We start from the raw sequence: 21946 nt of genomic DNA on the forward strand, positions 1-21946 counted from the left end.
AAAAAAGCTCAACTGCGTTTCGCTTTTTCAAACTTTTCCTCGAACATGAAAACTTCAACAAACCGCTCTTGCAACGGATATTACCATTGCGTTTGTAAAGTAGGCTTTTATTCGACATTACTTTATTTCACTAGTGAGATAAAGACTTTACCTCACAGTTTGAACTTTATCTCACAGTTCATTAGTATTTTCCTAGTACCCGGGCACGCACGTATACTTTTCCATTCAACTATTACTCAAGAAGTAAAGTTAATATATTAGTTACTAGATGTCACTACCTCTATTTCTTTATTACCATTTCTTAAATATACATACACTCAATCTCCTTCTTTTTTCTGTATCTACTACGTCGTAATTTGTACATTGCATCCATATATAATATGTATTTTTTTTAATTTTGAAATAATTGTAATAATTTACCTTTTGGGATGCGAGGAGACTTGAACCTGCGAAGTTGGGTTTATAGGATTTTTAGGATTTCATAACAACACGCGTTAGTGAACTGAGCTAAACAGACACGATGATTAATTACGTTTTAATATCCCTCTTAAGTTTACAGAAGTAAAATGTGAACTTATTTTAATCACATTAGTCCCGTGAACACTTCTAAATAATCCCTGAAAATTCAAAAAGACGAAAATACACGTTTAAAATGAAAAAAATATATATTAAAATTATATCATTAATTATAATTTGTTATTTATCCAACGCCTTAGATACCATTCTTTACTAATCATGGCCTCCTACATCATGACCTACCTAGTATACGTATCGATTCTAAAATCCATGCCATGATATGTGATTATATGAGGAATTATTTTCAACATATTTTCTTTTATAAAACATAATTTTTCGTTATGGTCATGGATAAAATTACGTATGGTACTTGTGAGCGTGATCTTTATTGCGCTCGTGTAATTTAAGCACGAGGCTGACGTCTTGTGCTTAAATCTTTCCACTCGCGCAATAAAGATGCACTTACCTCACAAGTACTATAAATAACTATTTCCTACCAACTTTTTTTCTATTGTTCTATTAAAATTATAGCATATAGCCTATTAATCTGTTGTATCCTATAGGACAGCGGCCATCAAAACACTGCACGCCCGGGCTAGCATCACTTACCCGCGGACAAGACAAGCCCTAGCGTGCAATCGTCGCTACTGGCGGGTATGCTGTCTCTCTACCCCTTGTACACGACGGAGCAGAGTTCCTTACTCTCCGTGCACTCTACCCATTTCAGCGAGTGCTGACGACCACTGCTATAGGATACTTTGTCAATTTTAGGGTTATATAGCGTCGATGGAATTAGTGATAGCGAGTGGTATTTTCCGAGTTGAGGCAGAGGATTCGCCATGTAGTTGTCTGAAATTCAGCTTACAGATGGAGAAAACCTCGGAAAAAACCGAAACAGATAATCAGTTCAAAAGAGAACCGAACCCATAACCAAACGCAGCTCTGCATCAGCAAGCAAATTCGCCTACCCTCTGAGGTACGCCAGTACGGTGGCTGACATTCGACTTACAGTTCGATAAAATCGCAGAAAAAAGCTTAACCAGCGGGATTCGAACTCTCGCCCGAATACTGCCACAGATCACATCAACTACTCATTTATCAACTACACTGTGGATCTTTTTGTCTTTTACATTTTTATCAATTTTTCCCCTTTTTCCTTTAAGCTTTTTCTTTCTCTTTACTTACTCGTTCCTTTTTATTTTTATTTTGTGTATTTTTTTAAACACGGACCTAAATATTGTGGCGTTTGTGTAGAGGGAGTCTTGCATTGTTTGTTTTCCGTTATAGCACAAGTAAAGGATAACTTTGAACTAAGAGCGATGAGGAATTCTCTGTTGTCATGGAAATGTCTCGACACCTCAAACAAAGAGAACTTTGTTGGCACAAGCTACAAGTGTGATAACTGTGCCTTTCACCGTTTTCTAGGAAGAACGTTTAGGTTATGACAACGTGTGTACAATCTTTGCAGCTAAAACGAATCTTGGACCTTTTTCCTATTGGGAGAAATATTTTAATTTTTTTTTTTTTAATTTCAAATACACTTTCCCCTCGTATTAGAAAACTGAGATTGAGGTAAGCTATTTTCAAACATATTAGTCCTCATAATTGAATTTACACAAATAAAGTCAGATTCAACAATGTTCACAAATGAGATATTAAGCATACGAATATATAATTTATTACAGTTGTATGAACACTTTTTGACAATTAAATTTAAAAATTAATATAATCAGTTAAAAACCAAATATGTTTCGGAGGAATGCTCCTCCATCTTCAGTGGCATACCACGACGCAGATGGAGGAGCATTCCTCCGAAACATGTTTGGTTTTTAACTGATTATATTAATTTTTAAATTTAATTGTCAAAAAGTGTTCATACAACTGTAATAAATTACATCTTCGTATGTTTAATATTAGTCCTAATTCTAATTGTTTAAATACTGTTAGCACTCGTAGTTTAAATAGATTATTAATATTTTAATAAGGCAATATTGCGCAATTTTTATTCACAATTGAGGAGCGTTTTTTTTTCAAAACTCGATAGATGCAAAATTTTATGAAATTGAGTTATACATGAGGTCACTACAATTTCGTTACTGTGCATCCAACTGTGAAATCAGATTTTTCATAACGCGACATATGCAGCGTGTAGAGGATGTTAAACTTGATAGGTTTTCCTCAAAACTCGATAAATGATTTAATTTAAATAAAGCAAACTCGATAAATGCAGCGCGAATAAGTAGATGTTATATTGTGCAAGCTCTTTCCAGGAACACGTGTGCTGTCTGGGATAGCATTTATATAAATCAATTTATTGTTCATTGCAGTGTTGCCAATATAGCCACTTTGTGGCTAAATCTAGCCATTTCGAATACTGATCTAGCAACAAATTTTTCAAAAAGCCACCTGTGGCATTTTAGCTACTTTCTGTGCTCCATTCAGCCAGTTCTAGCCATTTTGAATTTTTTTAGATATATTGTAATTATTGTGACTTATACATGCATACTTGGATCTACGTCTCGACTTCGGACTTTTCAATGACGACTACAAGATGGCTCTGCCACTACCGTTACACAATATTGCACAATAGCATGCAATCACGCATTGCATCATCGGTATTCGGTACTTCCCTCGATTAAATGATGAATTTCCTCCTCCCTTTCCACTGAGCACGTGATGGTGTCATGAACTCATGAGTCATGATGTATTTCACACCATTCAAGGCTGCATTTGTGTTCATGTGTTGTAATAGGTGTCTGCAGACTGCATTGCATTAAATCTTATAATTTAATTAGTTTAGCTTAGGTATCGTGCTGTGATGTGCTGTGGTGATGTGATTGAAATTAGTGGATGTGTTTTAATTAAATATCACGTGAGTAATAAAATAAAAATCTCCAATTTGTCGGAAGAAATTAAGAAAAATGTTAGGGGAAGGTGTGTTAATTTTACCAAAAAGCTAGTTAAAGAAATTCAAAATAGATTGCCAGAAAATATAGAAACTCTCCGCAATACGTCGTTACTAAGTGTGACTGAGGCTTTGAAAACACTGAAACAACCTGTCACAGATTTAGCGTTAGCTTTAGGATTTGAATCTAGTGTTGATAAAATAGAAAATCAGTGGCGGAATATAAGTTTCCAAAAGTGGATAAATAAGTCTTCCACAATTGAATTTTGGCAAGAGGTTAATAGATATAAAGATGCCGCAGGAGAAAACCCTTACGCAGAATTGGTTTCTTTGGCATTTTCTGCGTTAACTTTGCCCCAATCGAATGCTGAAGTAGAGAGAGTTTTCAGCCAAGTCAGTATCGTTAAAAACAACCTGAGGAACAGGATGAAAACAAAAACATTGTCGGCTATTTTGAACGTCAAGTTTGGATTACGTCGTGTGCAAAAATGTTGTTATTCATATGAAGTTCCTTCTGAAGTTCTTCGCCTTGTGGGAACAACTGCATCCTATACGTCATCAGACAATGAACCTAGTACTTCTGAAAGGATGTTGAAAACGAGGGACGAGGAAGATGGAAGCGTTGATGATGAAGATGATGTGTATTTCTATTAGGTGCGTTATAATTAACAATTGCCTATTTCTCTAATTCCTTATCTCTCAGCTTATTATTATGATACAATACTGTACACTTTATAAATGTGTTTGTATCTGACATTCTTAGGCCTATCGTTTTTAGCGATTTAAATTTAGCAATTTCTGGCCATTTTCGGGTTCAGTTGTAGCCACTTTTTTCCACTAGGTGTTGGCAACACTGGTTCATTGTTGTACCAGGAGCAACCAAGATTAATTTTGTTTACTGATTGTAGCACAGTCTAGTATATACAATCACGAAGTTCAATACGTAGTAAATATGCACCCATAGATAGTTGCTAACTACTAGGATCGCTACTATCTCCTCATTACAAACAATACGAAATAATACCGGCACAGTCTATTGTTCCTAGTACCCTCAGAACTCAAGCTTCGTGACTGTATATACTAGACTGTGATTGTAGTTTACTTTTAATGGTCTTAAAGAGGTGTAACATCGTATTATAATAAATGTCTGCACCATAAGATAATATTACAAGTCATAGAACTCTATGGTGGCTGAAAATGTAGATTGAAGTCAAAGAAGCTAAGGAAAGAGGTTAGAATAAACAATAAAGAGCCTCAAATTGTTTGCTCACTCGGACTTCAAGATAGACAAGTAAATAAAAATGCTAAAGAAAAGAGGGAGTGTAAAGCTGTAGATTTAACCTATGAAGATATCAGGAATTTAATCACAGAGTAATGGCTCTTAACCAAATTGATCAAAATAAATTTTTACTGTATTATATGAACACCAATTTCAAGTCCAGATCACATAATATGGTTATTCGCTCTATGCTCCAATTCAAAATGACTAACCAACGTATCATATGTTACAAAAATCTCAGACGACCGTCACTGTATCAGTAAGCAGTACTTACTCGTACTTTGGGGATTAGATAGAAGTAGAAGTGCTGAAGAAGAAACAAGATATCTACAAAATCATGAAAGAATCTCCAGTGATATCGAAGAAGAACATGGTAAGCAAGGAAAAGAAAAAAAGATGTCTCCAATCTCCTTAAATGTTTTGAAGTATCAGCAGATGCAAATGAATTATATCAAGATATCCTGCAGTATTTTTTATTTCAGTTCAATGACATGTTTATTTACTTAAAACTACAAATTATATTATATATTATATTAATAATAATAGTTTTATTTAATAATAGTTTCATAATAGTTTTATTTTCCCTGGCAGAGTTAAGGCCATTAGGCCTTCTCTTCCATTCACTATATTATATTGTATTATATTATATTATATTATATTATATTATATATTATATTATATTATATTATATTATATTATATTATATTATATTATATTATATTATATTATATTATATTATATTACATTATATTATAGTATATATTTATATTATATTATATCCTGCATCATATAAAACCATTAATGTGAACTTAATAACTCTAAATAATATGTTCTTTCATTAATAATTCAGAATACATGTATTTAGTTGTTTATTGTTAATTATTACGCTTGTAAAATTACTGTACATTATTTACTGGTTTATTAAAGTCATTTCAGCGTTAAAAGTAATAAAAAAAATAATAGAAAATGATAAAATTAATACAAGAACTTGGTCTCATAGTGAGCATTTGTCGAGTTTTAAAAAAAACTTAAAGAATTTGCAATTAAATATAGCAAAATATTATAATATATTTTTTATTTTGATAGTATCCTTAAATTAGTCTTCAATATGACTAATGTTTCTGTGTGTGAAAAGTATGGAAAAAATAATGTTTCCAGGTGTAAAGAAAAAAAAACAATTACTGAAAAACTGTGTTGATAACATCTATCTACATTTTGAAAAAAACGCTCCTCAATTTATAAATCAGCATTTTCTTGAAATTCTTCAAATTACAATCAAAAGTGATAACAAGTTTCTTCGTAAAAGACAATCAAAGAAGACAAAAGAAACTGTGAAACGTAAAATAATAAATCGAAAAACCATTCATGGAGCCTACAATATGTTCGTACGGGAATGAGAACGACATCCAGTGATTTGTATTCAAGTTTGTAGGGTTACCAATGACTAACAAAACCTTCACAGCAGCTATAACAGAATATAAATAGATATTTGAATAAACTGCTACAACACTTCACTGAAGAGGACTGCATAATGCGAAACATTACGAGCGTATTAGATATGATGAGAGTTAAAAGAGATGAACGCTTGTATGGAAAGAGAACAAAATAAACAAACTTTTATAAGAGATTTAGTACCGAAGCTTCGAACAGAATTGAGCACGCAGAAGGCTATTCAAATCTGAAGTAAGACTGCTTTTCTGAATATGAGAGATTGCTTATTTTATGGCTAACACTCCTGAAATAAACAACAAAGAAGCAGTACTGCTCGTTCATTTTATAAATGCCGGTGGCGACATACAGAACAAACAAGAACATTATCTGATTATCTGAAGTTGCTGTGTGCTAACTTGGGTGCACGTCACAAGGACGTTGGTCCTTTGTTCAAAGTCACTCACCGCTATGGGCGATAAGAATGGAAACAAAACTGATTCCCTCTCTTGACAACCATGCTCGAATAGTGAACATATAAGTTAGGCTATCTTAGGCTATCAAGAAATCGTAACAGGTGATGCAACCCAAGATAGTGGAAACGAAATATTTTATCGTTCAGTAACGTTTACCTACGACCCTGTGAGATATAAAATATAAGTCACACTGGAACGTAATATAATTAAATGTCAATAATCAGAATCTGTACAAGATAGACAACACAAACCTATACAAAGTGCAGAAAAAATACGTACAAAAAATTGAGACTGCTTCGGAGTCACAAAACTAGTTTAAGAGTATGAACACAATGGAGCTGCATATCGATATGTACCAACGTTGAAGATAAGCTACAATAATTGTAAAAATGTGTTTATAACTTGTCAAATGTAAATAAAACTCACATGGTCTCCACGTTCCTTGACTTCACACCATGCGACGTTTTCATTTGGGGTAACATGAAGGACATGGTTTACAGCGCACTTATCGAAGATGAACAAACTTTAATACAGCGCATTATGGCTGCAGTTGAAGTGATCCAAACCACTCCTGAAATCTTTGCGTCCATCCTTCATTGCACCGCTATGTTGCTTGCCAGAATGTTAATGGATCTTATTTTGAATACTTTCTCAGACGTGTTGTATATTAAACTTACAATATTTGATGCATTTGAGCCGTTCAGAGCAGAAGTGGTGTAAGTCAAGAATGGGTAATGAGTAGGGCAAGGCATTTAATGACCTATAAATTGGTAAAAAAAATGCAAAATAAAAAATGCATTCATGACCTACAAATACAAAAATTACCTAAAAAAAAAAACAAAAAAATGACCAATAAAAAGTAAAGCATTGCCAATGAAAATACTTTTAATTACGTTAAGTACTCTCTTGATTACTGAACTGCATAAAATTAAAAAAAATACATGTTACAGTACCTTGTATTGCAGAAAATTCATTTCAAGTGCACTTTTACAACAATTTTGAATTGCAGTTAACAATCAAAACTTGGCGGAGATTTTCAAATAAAAATGATTGTCTATTGTCTGCTAGTACCGACTTATAAATGGAAAAGCTTCTCTCTACTTCAACGGAAACAATTGGAGCAAACTGAAAGCAAGCAATATCTCCTGGATTTAACTCACAGTCAGGAAGAGAAAAATTTTCACCAAACAAAGCTCTGCCAATTGAACACAATGTTGTGTACCCTCTGATCTTGCTTAGACAGTTTTTCATTTTCATTGACACTGCATCACCCACTTTACCACATGCACGGCTCAAATCATTCACCACTTTATCCACTATTTGTAGCTGTTCCACTAATGTCACTTGGCATTTTTCCAGTGCAGTTATGACATCAGGAAGGAATCCAAAATTAGTATTTATGTAAGAAAGTTTAAGAGCAATTTCTTTATCAGCTAACAGTTCTTGCGCCTTTTTTATTGACACTGACTCACCATTATCAAAAGAATCAACCACTTTCTTCACAACATCGAAATTCTTGCAATAATAACTGCAAGCTTGGAGCCATGTTCCCCAACTAGTCAAAACAGGTGAAAATGGCAATTGGATTTCTGGAGCTTCTGTTTTGAATGCTGAAATTCGAGAGGGGGCTTTCAAGAATAATTTCTTCACACATCCAATTAATTTATCCACTTCAGGAAAATTTGCACGTACTTCTTCCGCGACCCGGTGTAATGCATGCGCTAAACACGTCACATGTACCATTTTTGGGTACAATGCACTTAAAGAAGCAACTGTTTTCATCATGTAGGGTGCTGCATCTGTTATAAAAAGCAATACATTGGAATTTCGAATCCCATCGGCCAAAGTATTCTCAATGCATGGTCAAATACTAAGCTTATCGTTGAGTAGTTGACTTTGTCCAGCTGCTCACAATGTAGTAGAAATTGTTCTCCAGGGCTGTGTACTTCTAAAACTCCAACAATAACATTAGCTACATAACGGCCTATAGAGTCTGTTGTCTAGTCAATGGATACGAATACATTTCTTTCTCCAATCATTTCTCTTTTTTTTTTTTTTTTCAAAGTTTTGTCATAGCACCGAGCTATGTATGTTCTTCTCAATGTTCTGGAATCTGGAATTAATTTTCCGGTCTCCTCTTCTAAGAAAGTTCGCAGCTTAGGATGATTCAGTTTGTGAAGTGAAATATCAGCCGATAGAAAAGCTTCACATAGTTTCTCACAAAATGGCGAAAACGTTGAACACGTATCCCCAGAAGCATTTGCTGTAAGTTTACACTGGATTTATTTTCAAGTCTCTGCAGGCCACGTTTATGTTTCTCCCGTGACATGTTTTGTTCTATCGTAAACTTTTTTTCAGCAGCCACTCTCACATCGCAGATCTTGCAGAATAAAATACGACCGTCCGTTGAAAAAATATTTTCTCCATATTTTGAAACAAATGCCTTTAATTTAACACTAGCACTTTCCTTTACTTTAGGCATTTTGCTTTTGACCTGTTCACACAGACGACTAGAAACAACTGACCACCTCAATTAACAGCATAACAATGCCAGTTTACCTGGAGAAAGGAATCTCTGTGGGAGTGTGGGTAAATTCCTAGAAGTGGGCAAGTTCATTATGCCTTGAAAAATAGGGGCACAAGCTAGCATACGCTCTAAGAATTTGAATAAAATTCCTAGAAGTGGGCAAGTTCATTATGCACATACCTTGAAAAATAGGGGTAGAAGCTAGCAACCATCTACTTAATTCCAAGAAATTGTATTGACAAGGAAAATACTGAATTATAATAACAATCTCAAATCAAATACAAATAATGTCACAGCCTTCCTGAAAAGTGTAAAAAAAATGCTCAAAATGACCTAAAAACTGAAAAAAAATGACATATCTGTAAAAAAGTTAAGCAAATGCAAAAAAAAAATGCCCTAACGAATTGCTTTTATTTAACCCGGTTTTTAATGTCATACATTTCCATATATGCTAGCAATGTTTAAACCTTCATAAGAAAAAGATGTAAAATCATTAATTGCCTTGCCGTAGTAATGAGGGTTGAAATAAACATTCTGTAAAATACAGCGCAAAGTAGCAATTAATATTCACTTTAGTCAGTGGATAGCAAGAACGACATATTAATTGCTACTTTGCGCTGTATTTTACAGAATTTTTACTTTAAACCTCATTATCCAATTTTGACTTACACCACTTTTGCTTCTAACGGCTCATTTGATAAAAGGAGTGAGTTAATATAACTATTGTAGACCAACGAAAAATTATGTTATGTTTCTTTATTAAATGGCTTTTTGTTAGCGCCGCGCCTCAGCGAAACGTCTGAGATTACTTGTTGCAGTTCTTAAAATACTTATTTTTGTGTCTCTTTCTTTCTCTCAAATTTTTGTACGTATTTTTTCCGCACCCTGGTTGCAAATTAAAGAGTAAATAAAGAGCTTTTTTTACGTTAGTACATAAAGTTGCATTTTATGCACTGTTATCAGAAAATTCAATATTCGATGTATAAACCCCATTCAGTAAGAAATTAATACACTACCTCAATATTTAATTACTTCAACATTACACGCAACACAAATAAGTAACGAATTTAACATTCATGTATGACTGGTGACTTTTCCTACTGACCAGATGCACCTTCTAAGGTAATAAATTAAATTAAAAAAATAGTTGCATTTAAAAAAAGCGTTAATTGGGTCCTTTCTTAAGTGGCAGCTTCAGTTATAATCCGATATGTAAAAAAAGCCGTTTGGAAGGAGGTTGTTGTCAATTTTAAAACACTGGTCCGCAATTTGAAGATGTGCAGTAAGTAAAATCAATTCAAAAACTCAAGTTAGGTAGGCCGTTTTGTTAGCTGAATCCCATACATAAGAGCCATTAAAACTGCATGCTCTTTAAATTACAACTAATCATCCACGTTTATGTGGCGTCAAGTCGGTCTGGTTTGCATTGTCTTCTGTGCTTAACTACTATAAGAAAACACTTTGTTTCGAACACTGAATTTATTCTCTTCTTCAAGAAAGGGACAAAGTGGACAAATACAGACAGTTGGAGGAAAAAGATGAAAGAGTGGGAGCAGGAGAAGGAACATAAATCGGATTCATTGCGACTGTTACTATGGATACTGGTTAAGCAGAACTGACTCTATATGATGGAGTAATTTCTCAGTGTTCTTATGTACTGCAATGTATGTTTATGTAGTTTGCTCTTCCAATTTAGGTCACCGGAGACTAACACGCTGAGGGCTAAAATTCTCTCCTACGTCTTGAGGATCTTCCTAGCTATCTTTCCTGTCAGAACTATTTACTTAAATTTTACTAGATCATTATCCGGTATTTTATCTATACTGGCACCAGTTTAATTTATTTTTAATTTCGTCAATCTATCAACATTTGCATAATGTTTTCTTCTCTTTCCAATTTTACTCTGTTATATAGAATTTCGCCGTGAAGTTGTCTTGTGGATGTTGTTAAAATGTTATGTTTTATTTAACGACGCTCGCAACTGCAGAGGTTATATCAGCGTCGCCGGATGTGCCGGAATTTTGTCCCGCAGGAGTTCTTTTACATGCCAGTAAATCTACTGACATGAGCCTGTCACATTTAAGCACACTTAAATGCCATCGACCTGGCCCGGGATCGAACCTGCAACCTTAGGCATAGAAGGCCAGCGCTATACCAACTCGCCAACCAGGTTTGTCTTGTGGATGATGTATAAATGCATACATATGTAAGTGTTCTGCCCAAAGCCAAGTCTTTCATTGCAAACTCGGCATTCTCCAATATTTCCTATTTTCTGCCTTTCTCTCTGTCTCCGCATATGATCCATATATCTTAATCTATCATCTGATATCTTCTTCTGCCCCGAACTCTTCTCCCGTTCATCATTCCTTCCAGTGCATCCTTCAGTAGGTAGTTTCTTCTCAGCCAGTGACCTAACCAATTTCTTTTTCTCTTTCTGATTAGTTTCAACATCATTCTTTCTTCACCCACTCTTTCCAACACAGCTTTGTTTCTTATTCTGTCTGTCCATTTCACACGCTCCATACTGCTCCATATCCATATTTCAAATGCTTCTATTCGCTTCTCTTCACTTCGTCGTAATGTCTATGTTTCTGACCCATACAATGCCACACTCTACACGAAGCACTTCACTAGTCTCTTCCTTAGTTCTTTTTCCAGAGGTCCGCAGAAGATGCTCCTTTTTCTATTAAAAGCTTCCTTTGCCATTGCTATCCTCCTTTTGACTTCCTGGCTGCAGCTCATGTTACTGCTTATAGTACATCCCAAGTATTTGAACCTGTCCACGTACTCTACTACCTCATAGTACTGTACCTTATACAGTAGTAGACTCTAATTTCCTAGAAAACATGAATTTACTGTAACAAATAAAAAATTTAATAAATTCCGAAAATTATACAGTAATGCAGTGCGCCACATGTAGAGCTTTCATGTTATGCGGCACTTTACTGGCCGAAGCTATGGTACGATGAAGTTCCCTTACGTGTCTCGTGCTTTGCTAAGATCAAGGTCTGGGAAGACGACAGACATAAGGAAATTTGGCTCACCTAATCCTTATGGAAAAGAGTCAAGTTTCCTCCTGGCTTTGATAGTATGAGCGACAATTTCTTTGTGGTGATCGTGTGATTATAATCGATGTTCGATCAGTTTGTCAGTATTGCATATTGCTTTCGTTCTCTGCCATTTTTCTTTGTCATGGAGAATTTTAACGTATACATTTAGTAAAATTTTCGTCTCGTGCGTTTGGAGTAGTTCTATTTTAGTTGCGGTTTTCTTCGATATTGCACACTACTGGTCTTTACGGATAGTTTACAGTACATTACATTCATTAGAAGACATTAAATTACTATATACCGAGTGAAACATTATTATCTTTATGCAGATAGTCTGTCTTCGCAACTTGTTTTTTGACCCTTTGCAATATATTTCACCCGAGGATATTTGTTTATCACCATGAAAGTCAACATCTGCTACCGGAGGGCTATATCACTGTAGCTTCAATTTATATACTGCATGCGAATTAGGCCTATACTATCTTCTATTGCATTATTTTATTTTCGTCATTTGAGACTAGAACAGCATGATATTCTATGAATCAGTAAATAAAAATGTAAATGAATATTTTATTTATTTAACCTGGTAGAGATAAGGCCATCAGGCCTTCTCTTCTCCTCTACCAGTGGGAATATAGAATATAGATTTTATCTATCTATCTATCTATCTGTCTATCTGTCTATCTGTCTATCTGTCTATCTGTCTATCTGTCTATCTGTCTATCTGTCTATCTGTCTATCTGTCTATCTGTCTATCTGTCTATCTGTCTGTCTGTCTCTCTGTCTGTCTGTCTCTCTGTCTGTCTGTCTGTCTGTCTGTCTGTCTGTCTGTCTGTCTGTCTGTCTGTCTGTCTGTCTGTCTGTCTGTCTGTCTGTCTGTCTGTCTGTCTGTCTGTCTGTCTGTCTGTCTGTCTGTCTGTCTGTCTGTCTGTCTGTCTGTCTGTCTGTCTGTCTGTCTGTCTGTCTGTCTGTCTGTCTGTCTGTCTGTCTGTCTGTCTGTCTGTCTGTCTGTCTGTCTGTCTGTCTGTCTGTCTGTCTGTCTGTCTGTCTGTCTGTCTGTCTGTCTGTCTGTCTGTCTGTCTGTCTGTCTGTCTGTCTGTCTGTCTGTCTGTCTGTCTGTCTGTCTGTCTGTCTGTCTGTCTGTCTGTCTGTCTGTCTGTCTGTCTGTCTGTCTGTCTGTCTGTCTGTCTGTCTGTCTGTCTGTCTGTCTGTCTGTCTATCTATCTATCTATCTATCTATCTATCTATCTATCTATCTATCTATCTATCTACCTACCTACCTACCTACCTACCTACCTATCTACCTACCTACCTACCTATGTATCTATCTATCTATCTACCTACCTATCTATTTATTTATTTATTTTGACGGACCTGAGACCACAAGACCTTTTGTAACACTCCACCAAGTCGCAAATACACAATATATGGAAGCCAAGTAGTGAAATTAAACTCAATGTGAAATGAACAAAAATAGTAGTAACACTATACTCTATTTTAAGTAGATTCCTGTCATCATATTGTCATTAAAGTGTACAGCACTGAGAGCTGCCCTTGGCGGGTAACATCGAAAGCTGAATACTAGTTCTATAGATCGCCTGTTTTATAATCTTACCGCTATTACTGGCAATTTACTGTTCACAGCTGTGATATGACTAAGTTTCCTTTACATGCCTCACACTGTGTATAACCGCTTTGCTATCATCGGCGACAGGCGGCGAACTTTGAGTTAAGCGTAAAGAAAGCCGACAGGCCTTTAAGTTCTCCCGCGCTAATCACATTGTTTTCCAATGGTCAAAGTTTAATTAGTGACAGAGTATGTCGCCGCAAATTCATCTCAACTGTCGCTCATGATACTGATCCAGTAATGCACTGGTTAACACCAACCTGAGAGAACTTAATCTCTATTGAAGGGAGCCAAATTTCAAGTTGGATCTGACAGTGAGTACGAGAGAGAATTTATTTTGTTATGACGGTAATGCGACTGCAATGGTCATTTCCTGGTTTATTCAATCAGGAGTGTTTAGTTACAGGTTATAATCCTCATATACGCACTAACTCTGCCTGAGAAGTACAAAAGCTATTTGGAGAGGATTTTCCAGGTTTCAAACTCATATTCGTCCTACAGTGCATGATCATACCAGAAAATTTAGATATGGGAAGTCATCCTCATCTTCACTCCATAATACACACTAATGCCAGTTCATAGAATGTTTAATATATACAGTAAAAGTTTATAAAATAGCACGTACATACACATATTTTCTCTAACTCTTAAATACAATGGGCAGTTATTATCACGTAACTACTATGGAGAGGTCTGTGGGACCTCTGTTTATTTCGTATTTATAAAATAATAATTTATTATATACATCTGCAGCATACTGACCATTGATACATGACAACAGAAAATTATATGTAAATTTGAGTTGTTTGAAAAATTTAAATAATCTAAAACAATTATAAACAATAGAAATAACAAAAATGCAGTAATGAATTGCTGCTTTTCCCAACGTTTTCATTAGTAAACTTATTAAACGATTATCATATTTTTATATTGTCAAAATAATAAGAATTCAGAATATACAGCAATGCTAATATTTACTACATTTCAACATGTCAGTGAAATATTTTGCCAATTACTGTTCAATTTTCTGGAACGGAAAATGTTTACTGTATAGAAAACATTTTTTTTTCTTAAAAATTGAAGAGCACAACACTTCTTATAACACTGCACTCCTTCATAGGACCACTCAATCTTAGTGTAAACAGCACACACACATTTTCCTGGAGCACTCCAAGCAAATAGGAACACTACTGTACATCGAGAGCATGGATATTTGTTTTTCTCTTAAAATGTGGAAACCATGTTGCCTAGAAAGTCCTACTTTTCTCGCCTTGTTTACATGTAGAGATGACAATTATATCACACAACAATCCGACAAATTAAAAGAAATTTAATAACGAAAACAAGTGTGTGAAATACACGTGCATAACTGCTATAGTACGTCAGCGAGACCGCTTCAAACAAACTGATCTGAATATTACTTGAGAAAAGATTGAGATAACCCGCGTGACCTTCACGTGATGCAGGTCTCGTCTGAACTGAAAGGTAGACAAAGCAAGTGAGGAATTGGCTTGAAGATAAGATAAATAGAGAGCGTGGAAAACAGGAAGCGGTTTAGCAGACGATCCATAGTGCCCTAGATCATATATGTAACAGATAACTCCTCGCTACGTTAAAATCGGCAGCACTTTGAAGAGAACAACCGCCAGGATAGCCACCCGTCCGCCGTAAACGAACACGAGATGGCAGCACAGTCGCTAATGCAATTCACATGGGTATTATGATGTGACTCCTTATGTAACAACTAGATGGCAGCGTAGTAAACCTGACAAAAGTTGTTAATCTCAAAGCCTATAACTCCCACATATCTGTTACATATATGATCTAGGATAGTACTTAAGATTCAGAATTTTTCTGCTTATTCAGCAATCCTAAATGTATTTGTGTCGTTATAGATGTTTCTATTGTATTCATGTTTTCTACTGGAGTTTTGGAGTAAATTCCATATGTAATGTTAGGTATGGAATTATGCAAATGGTAACCAAATATGTTGTATTTCAGTGTACAGATCCGAATTTACGTATATTATTTTTTACCTCTGATTGAGGTTCTGGTTGATATGTACAGTTGTAAAAAATAAAAGTGGCCGCAATCGTGAACAGCGAATATTTTCAAAGTCCACTTCGGGTCGCGGAGATGTTACACGATTCACGTGCTTGTACAAGCAGTTTCGGAACTATGAAAGCGTTCCATATCTGTGCCTCGCAGACCAGCGGTAGAGTGCTTGTTTAATGATTCAAAGGTTGTTCGTTCGGGCCTTCTTCAAGTTTTCATTTTAATTTTTAATCGTTCTTTAGCGATGTAAATGATATTCAAATTATCATTTATATTCAGTTATTGTTCTTTATGGATATCACGTTATTTATATTTTGTTATCGTTCTTTAGAGATATGAATAAAATTCAAGTCATCATATGTATTCTGTTATCGCTTTATAACGATATGAATAATAATTATTTTTATTGTATCTCCAATGGGGGTTAGCCCTATTTACATATGTATGTTAGGGCTATAGTTTTATACACAAAAAAAAATCAGCATAAAGAGAAATGGAAAAGGAAATTAAATTAGCTTACGCGATGTAAACAAAACATAAACAATCCGTAAATTAGGCATTACGATTGCAAAATAAATATCAGGTATCAATTTGAAACATACAAAAACATTAACAACACACATACGTATCACTTCTATAACACAAATATGCAGCTTTCCGTACCATACATCATAAATTAATACACAATAGTCATACAAACACACTCAAACTATAATTACGACATTGCGACGACATCAAGCATCCCATAACTATGATTCACATGCATAACAAATCAAGCATCCGTTACAACACATACACTTCAACATAGTCACCACACTTTTAAAAGTTACAAATTTGGCTCCAAGAAGAATAAATAGGACACTGTTACTAATTACTATTCTTCTACAATTTCTTAAATACATCTGTAATACAGTAAATCTGTGAAATTCCGATATGAATAATATTCACGTTTTTTATATTGTTATCGTTCTTTAGCGATATAAATAATATTCAAGTTATCATTTATATTCTGTTTTCCTTCATTAGCATTATAAAATAATATTCAAGTTATTTATATTGTTATTGCTCTTTCGCAATATAAATAATCAGTATTTTATGTAAGTAATTATTATAACACAAATAACCATTTTTCTTTGTAAAATAGGCTATACCATTTAGATAATTGAATACGTATTATATAATATCTTATATTAATTAAACAAACCGATATTTATCATTTATATTCTATTATCGTTATTTAGTGATACTGTATAAATAATATTCAAGTTATTTATATTGTAATCGTTCTTTAGCGATATAAATAACATAACTTCAATATTAGGTTTGGAAAAATCCAGTTGCATAATACTGTTATTAGTTTTTCTTTTTGTATTATTACATTATACTATCTTGAACCACAATAAAATGAAAAGGAGTAACGAGGAATTGAACCTGAGACGTTGACATCTAAATTCCGACGTTCGTCCGCTGAGCTACGAGGGCAAAAGTGTGGAAACATTTTCGGAAAAATTGGCCCAATCACACTCTAAGATTTTCTGATGATTCGTAGAAGCTAGTCCAGGATGCGGGGGGCAAAGGCTAATTGGGATTTCCCGGTCTCTGATAGGGTCAAACATCCTGATAGAACTAATATTTAATCCTTGCCGTGACTTTCGGTGAAGTCCGGAGGGCCCAATTAGTCAAATCCACTCTCCTCATCTCCACGCTTGGCCCCCCTGGAATCTAATAAGATGGGAAAGAGATAGTGGTGTGCGCAAAGCAACGGGATGTTACCGCATTTAGGCCTATCCTTCCCAAGAAAAACTGCAAACATGAACAAAGGAAGCTTTTAATAGAAGAAGAAGGATCTTCTGCGGACCTCTGGGAAAAGAACTAAGGAAGAGACTAGTGAAGTGCTTTGTGTGGAGTGTGGCATTGTTTGGGGAAGGAACATGGACATTACGAAGAAATGAAGAGAAACGAATTGAAGCATTTTAAATGTGGATATGGAGAAGAAAGGTGCGTGTGAAGTGGACAGACAGAATAAGAAATAACATTGTGTTTGAAAAAGTGAGTGAAGAAAGAATGATGCTGAAACTGATTAGAAGGAGAAAAAGGAATTGGTTGGGTCTCTGGTTGAAAAGAATAATAGACGACATTAGGATATGTGGATCATATGCGGACACTAAGAAGAAGGCAGGAAATAGGAAAGATTGGAGATTGCTGGGTTTGCAATGAAAGACTTGCCCATGGGCAGAACACTTATGTATGTATGTTCAGAATGCCTGGAATATCGTGTCTAAGAACAGTCACTATTTGCAAAGACTAGTCGATTCCATGCCCACTCGACTGCAAGATGATCGAGATAAGAGGAAGATAGACTAAATATTGAATTGTGGCTTTTTGTTTTGTTTTTTGAACGCTTAATTTTTTTAATGTTTTAAGGCCGACGCCAGTATTTTTATTTTGTTTATGCCACGAAAGATATTTTTATTGATAATAAAATCTTTTTTTCTTTCCATTTGCAGCCACAATATCATAATGATAAAGTCATGGGATAATATTGTGAATTTTATTAGTTACAACAATGCAATTTATTCGTCACAACAATAATTCCTTTCTACAATTCACCTTAAACGCTCTCGTCAACAATTGGATCTTCACTCAACAAAGTATTCGTTATAGCACTCCACCGACGACAATGACAGTTTACTTGGATTATTACGCACAACAATGAACTGTTAATCTTAACTAATATTTACAAAGCACTATTTACAAATCAGAACTACCAGTTCTCAGTTCACGGTTCTTCTATCTCAGTCACTCGAGTTCACGGTATCTCGAACCACAGACCTTCAGAGACAGTTCACTGTACTCGAACTCGGGTCCCTCCAACTGCGGTCCACTGCACTCGAACTCAGGTCCCTCCAACTGCGATCCACTGCACTCGAACTCAGGCCTTCGGATGCTGACGCAGATGCGGACGCACACTCGAGTCGAACTCCGGTTGGCTTGCTTGCTCTGGCTTTCTCACTGACTGAATAACTGAAAACTCTGAAGACTCTAGTTCGCTGGCGCCTGCTCTTTTATAGCAAAATCATAGTTGCGAGAACCTTCTACAGGTGTGTAGAGAATTATCTCAATATCTCTACATCGACATTTCTGGAAGGGCCGGGAAGGTCCGTTCCACATCCACTGCGTAGCAGCTGCGCGCGCAGACTCGTCGCGTGACGTAATACACCCTCTCTCCCTTCTCTCCACCGCGCGACGTCGCCCAATGTTCCGTGGAGCCTGTGCGATCTGCTTTCTTGCGGGACGCTGGTCGTGAGTTCGATTCTCACGTCGCTGTCACATTGCCCCCTCCTTAGGGCTGCTCGTCCCGGGCAGTCCCTTGGTAGGCTGCTAATCGGTCCAGATGCACCACCATCATCTTCCCTCGAGGTTGTCGCTGGATCCGGTACACCACGTCGTTGATCCGGGTCACCACGCGGTATGGTCCATCCCAGGCACGCTGCAGCTTTGGTGATTTCCCTTTGGTCCTGGTAGGTCGATACAGCCACACCAGGTCGCCCTCCTGGAATCCTGCAGAGTTGGCTAATCTGTCGTAGCGCACCTTCATCCTGTCGCTGGCCATCTTGAGGTGCTCTCTGGCCAGTTGGTGAATTCCATTCAACTTCTCGGTGAGTTCTGCCACATAGTCAGTCGCTGGCTGGTCGGCGCTGGGTGGCGTGCCAAACAGCAGATCACAGGGCAGGCGCAGCTCTCTCCCGAAGACCATGTTTGCCGGTGTCATCCCTGTTGTATCGTGGACCGAAGCTCTGTAGGCCAAGAGGAACAGTGGGACTCTGGCATCCCAGTCTCGTTGATGGTTGGACACCACCTTCCGCAGATGCTCTTCCAAGGTTTTGATGTAGCGTTCCACCATACCATCGGACTGTGGGTGGAGGGGAGTGGTCCTGGTTTTATGCACCCCCAGACGCTCGAACAATTCTCCCATCAGGTTGGATTCGAAGTTGCGCCCCTGATCGCTATGCAATTCCCGGGGCACCCCGAATCGGCAGATGAAGTTGTCAAGCAGCGCGTCGGCCACCGTCGAAGCCTCTTGGTTGGGAATCGCGTACACCTCTGGCCATTTTGTGAAGTAATCCATGGCGACTAGCAGGTAGCGGTTCCCGCGATCCGTGACCGGGAACGGTCCAGCAACGTCGATGGCGATCCTCTCAAAAGGAGCTCCCACGTTGTACTGCTGCATGGCTCCCCTGCTGCGGGTCCTTGGTCCGCGACTGGCTGCACAGGTGTCGCATCTTCGGCACCATTGTTCCGTGTCGGTCCTCTGATGCAACCAATAGAACCTCTGCCTTAACTTGTCCAGCGTCCTGTTGGCTCCCAGGTGGCCTCCAGTCACTCCAGCATGAGTCTCCTCCAGCACTTCCTTCACCTTGCTCCTGGGCAGGACAAGTTGTTCTATGCGGGTCCTTCCATCGGCCGACTCCCAAATCCTCTTCAGGATACCGTCCTTGACAGTGAAGGATTCCCACTGGGCCCAGTAGCTCTTGTAAGTGGTGCTACGGTTGGCGATATCGGCCCATACTGGTCTCTGGCCGGACTCCACATCACGTAGTAGCTGTCCAATGTTTGGGTCCTCCAGCTGCTCCCTCCTTATGGCGGCGTTATCCCATCCTGGGCTCGGTTGGGCGGCAATTGCTCGGACTGCGTGGGCGCCATCCCGCTCTTCTACTTTCAGGCAGTGTTTACAGCCATCCGGGCACGGGCGTCGTGATAAGGCATCAGCGTTGGAATGTTTCTTCCCTTGTCGGTGTTCGGAGGTGAAGTTGTACTCCTGCAGTCGTTGAACCCAACGGGCGGTCTGCCCCTCCAGATTCTTGAAGCCCAATAGCCAGGTGAGTGCAGAATGGTCTGTCCTCAGATGGAATTCCTGGCCATACAAATATTTGTGGAATTGCTTCAGGGCTTCCACAATGGCAAGAAGTTCTCTACGGGTCACGCAGTAGTTTCTCTCAGCCTTGGACAATGTTCGGCTGAAGTAGGCAATCACCCTCTCTTGCCCGTCCTGTTCCTGAGAGAGTACTCCGCCGATGCCTACGTTGCTAGCGTCCGTGTCGAGCGTGAACTTCCTTCCCGGGATGGGATATCCCAGTACAGGAGCAGTGCAGAGCGCTTCTTTCAGCGACTGGAAGGATGACTCCGCCTCGTCTGTCCACTGGAATTGTCGTTTCTCCTCGGTCAGCTGGGTTAGAGGCTTAGCGATGTTGGCGTACCCAGCTACGAACCTTCTGTAATAAGTGCAGAGGCCGAGAAAGCGGCGCAGCTCCTGCTTGTCCCTCGGTCTAGGCCATCCTCTGACGGCTTGTAGCTTCTCCGGGTCCGTGGCCACTCCGTTGGTCCCTACTACGTGTCCCAAGTAGTTGACCTTCTTCTGGAATAGATGACATTTCTTCGGGTTCAACTTCAGCCTGGCTTGTCGCAGTCTCTCGAACACTTTCCTCAGGTTCAACAGCTGCTCGCTGAAAGTCTTGCCCACCACGATGACGTCATCAAGGTACAGCAAACAGGTGTCGTATGTCAGGCCTCTCATTACGGACTCCATTAGTCTCTGGAATGTAGCCGGGGCGTTGCAGAGGCCGAACGGCATAACGGTGAACTGCCATAGTCCTTGGCCTGTAGAGAATGCCGTTTTCTCCTTATCCTCCGGATGTAGCGCCACCTGCCAGTATCCTGACTTGAGATCCAACGTCGAGAACCACTCTGCTCCGGCCAGGGTGTCCAAGGTGTCGTCAATTCGTGGAAGGGGAAAGCAGTCTTTCCTGGTGACGTCATTCAGTCTTCTGTAGTCCACGCAGAAACGCAGGTCCCCATTCTTCTTCTTCACCAGCACCACAGGTGATGACCAAGGGCTGTCGGATTCCTCGATGACCCCTCTTGCTTTCATGCCCTCCAGTTGGCTGTCAATCTCCCTCTGTTTAGCTAGAGGGACGCGTCGAGGAGGTTGTCTGATTGGGCGAGCATTTCCGGTGTCAATGCGGTGCTGAACTTTCTCCGTTCTCCCGTAGTCGTTTTCAGACAGACTGAACACGTCCTGAAAC

The 21946-nt window shown here is 38.1% G+C and overlaps 2 protein-coding genes across 12 annotated transcripts in view; one reads left to right on the plus strand and one right to left on the minus strand.

Moving 5' to 3' along the window:
* Positions 1 to 21946, minus strand: part of LOC138701991 (nose resistant to fluoxetine protein 6-like) — a 1327025-nt gene that overhangs the window by 362150 nt on the left and 942929 nt on the right. The window lies entirely within an intron of this gene.
* The window catches only part of LOC138701978 (uncharacterized), an 87043-nt gene continuing 68081 nt past the window's right edge, over positions 2985 to 21946 (plus strand). Inside the window, exon 1 of the mRNA XM_069829426.1 lies at positions 2985 to 3388. Within this exon, the coding sequence (XP_069685527.1) occupies positions 3335 to 3388 (54 nt within the window). The 5' untranslated portion in view covers positions 2985 to 3334. The remainder of the gene's footprint in view (positions 3389 to 21946) is intronic.

Source organism: Periplaneta americana, chromosome 1 (assembly GCF_040183065.1).
Source record: "Periplaneta americana isolate PAMFEO1 chromosome 1, P.americana_PAMFEO1_priV1, whole genome shotgun sequence".
Lineage (NCBI taxonomy): Eukaryota > Metazoa > Arthropoda > Insecta > Blattodea > Blattidae > Periplaneta > Periplaneta americana.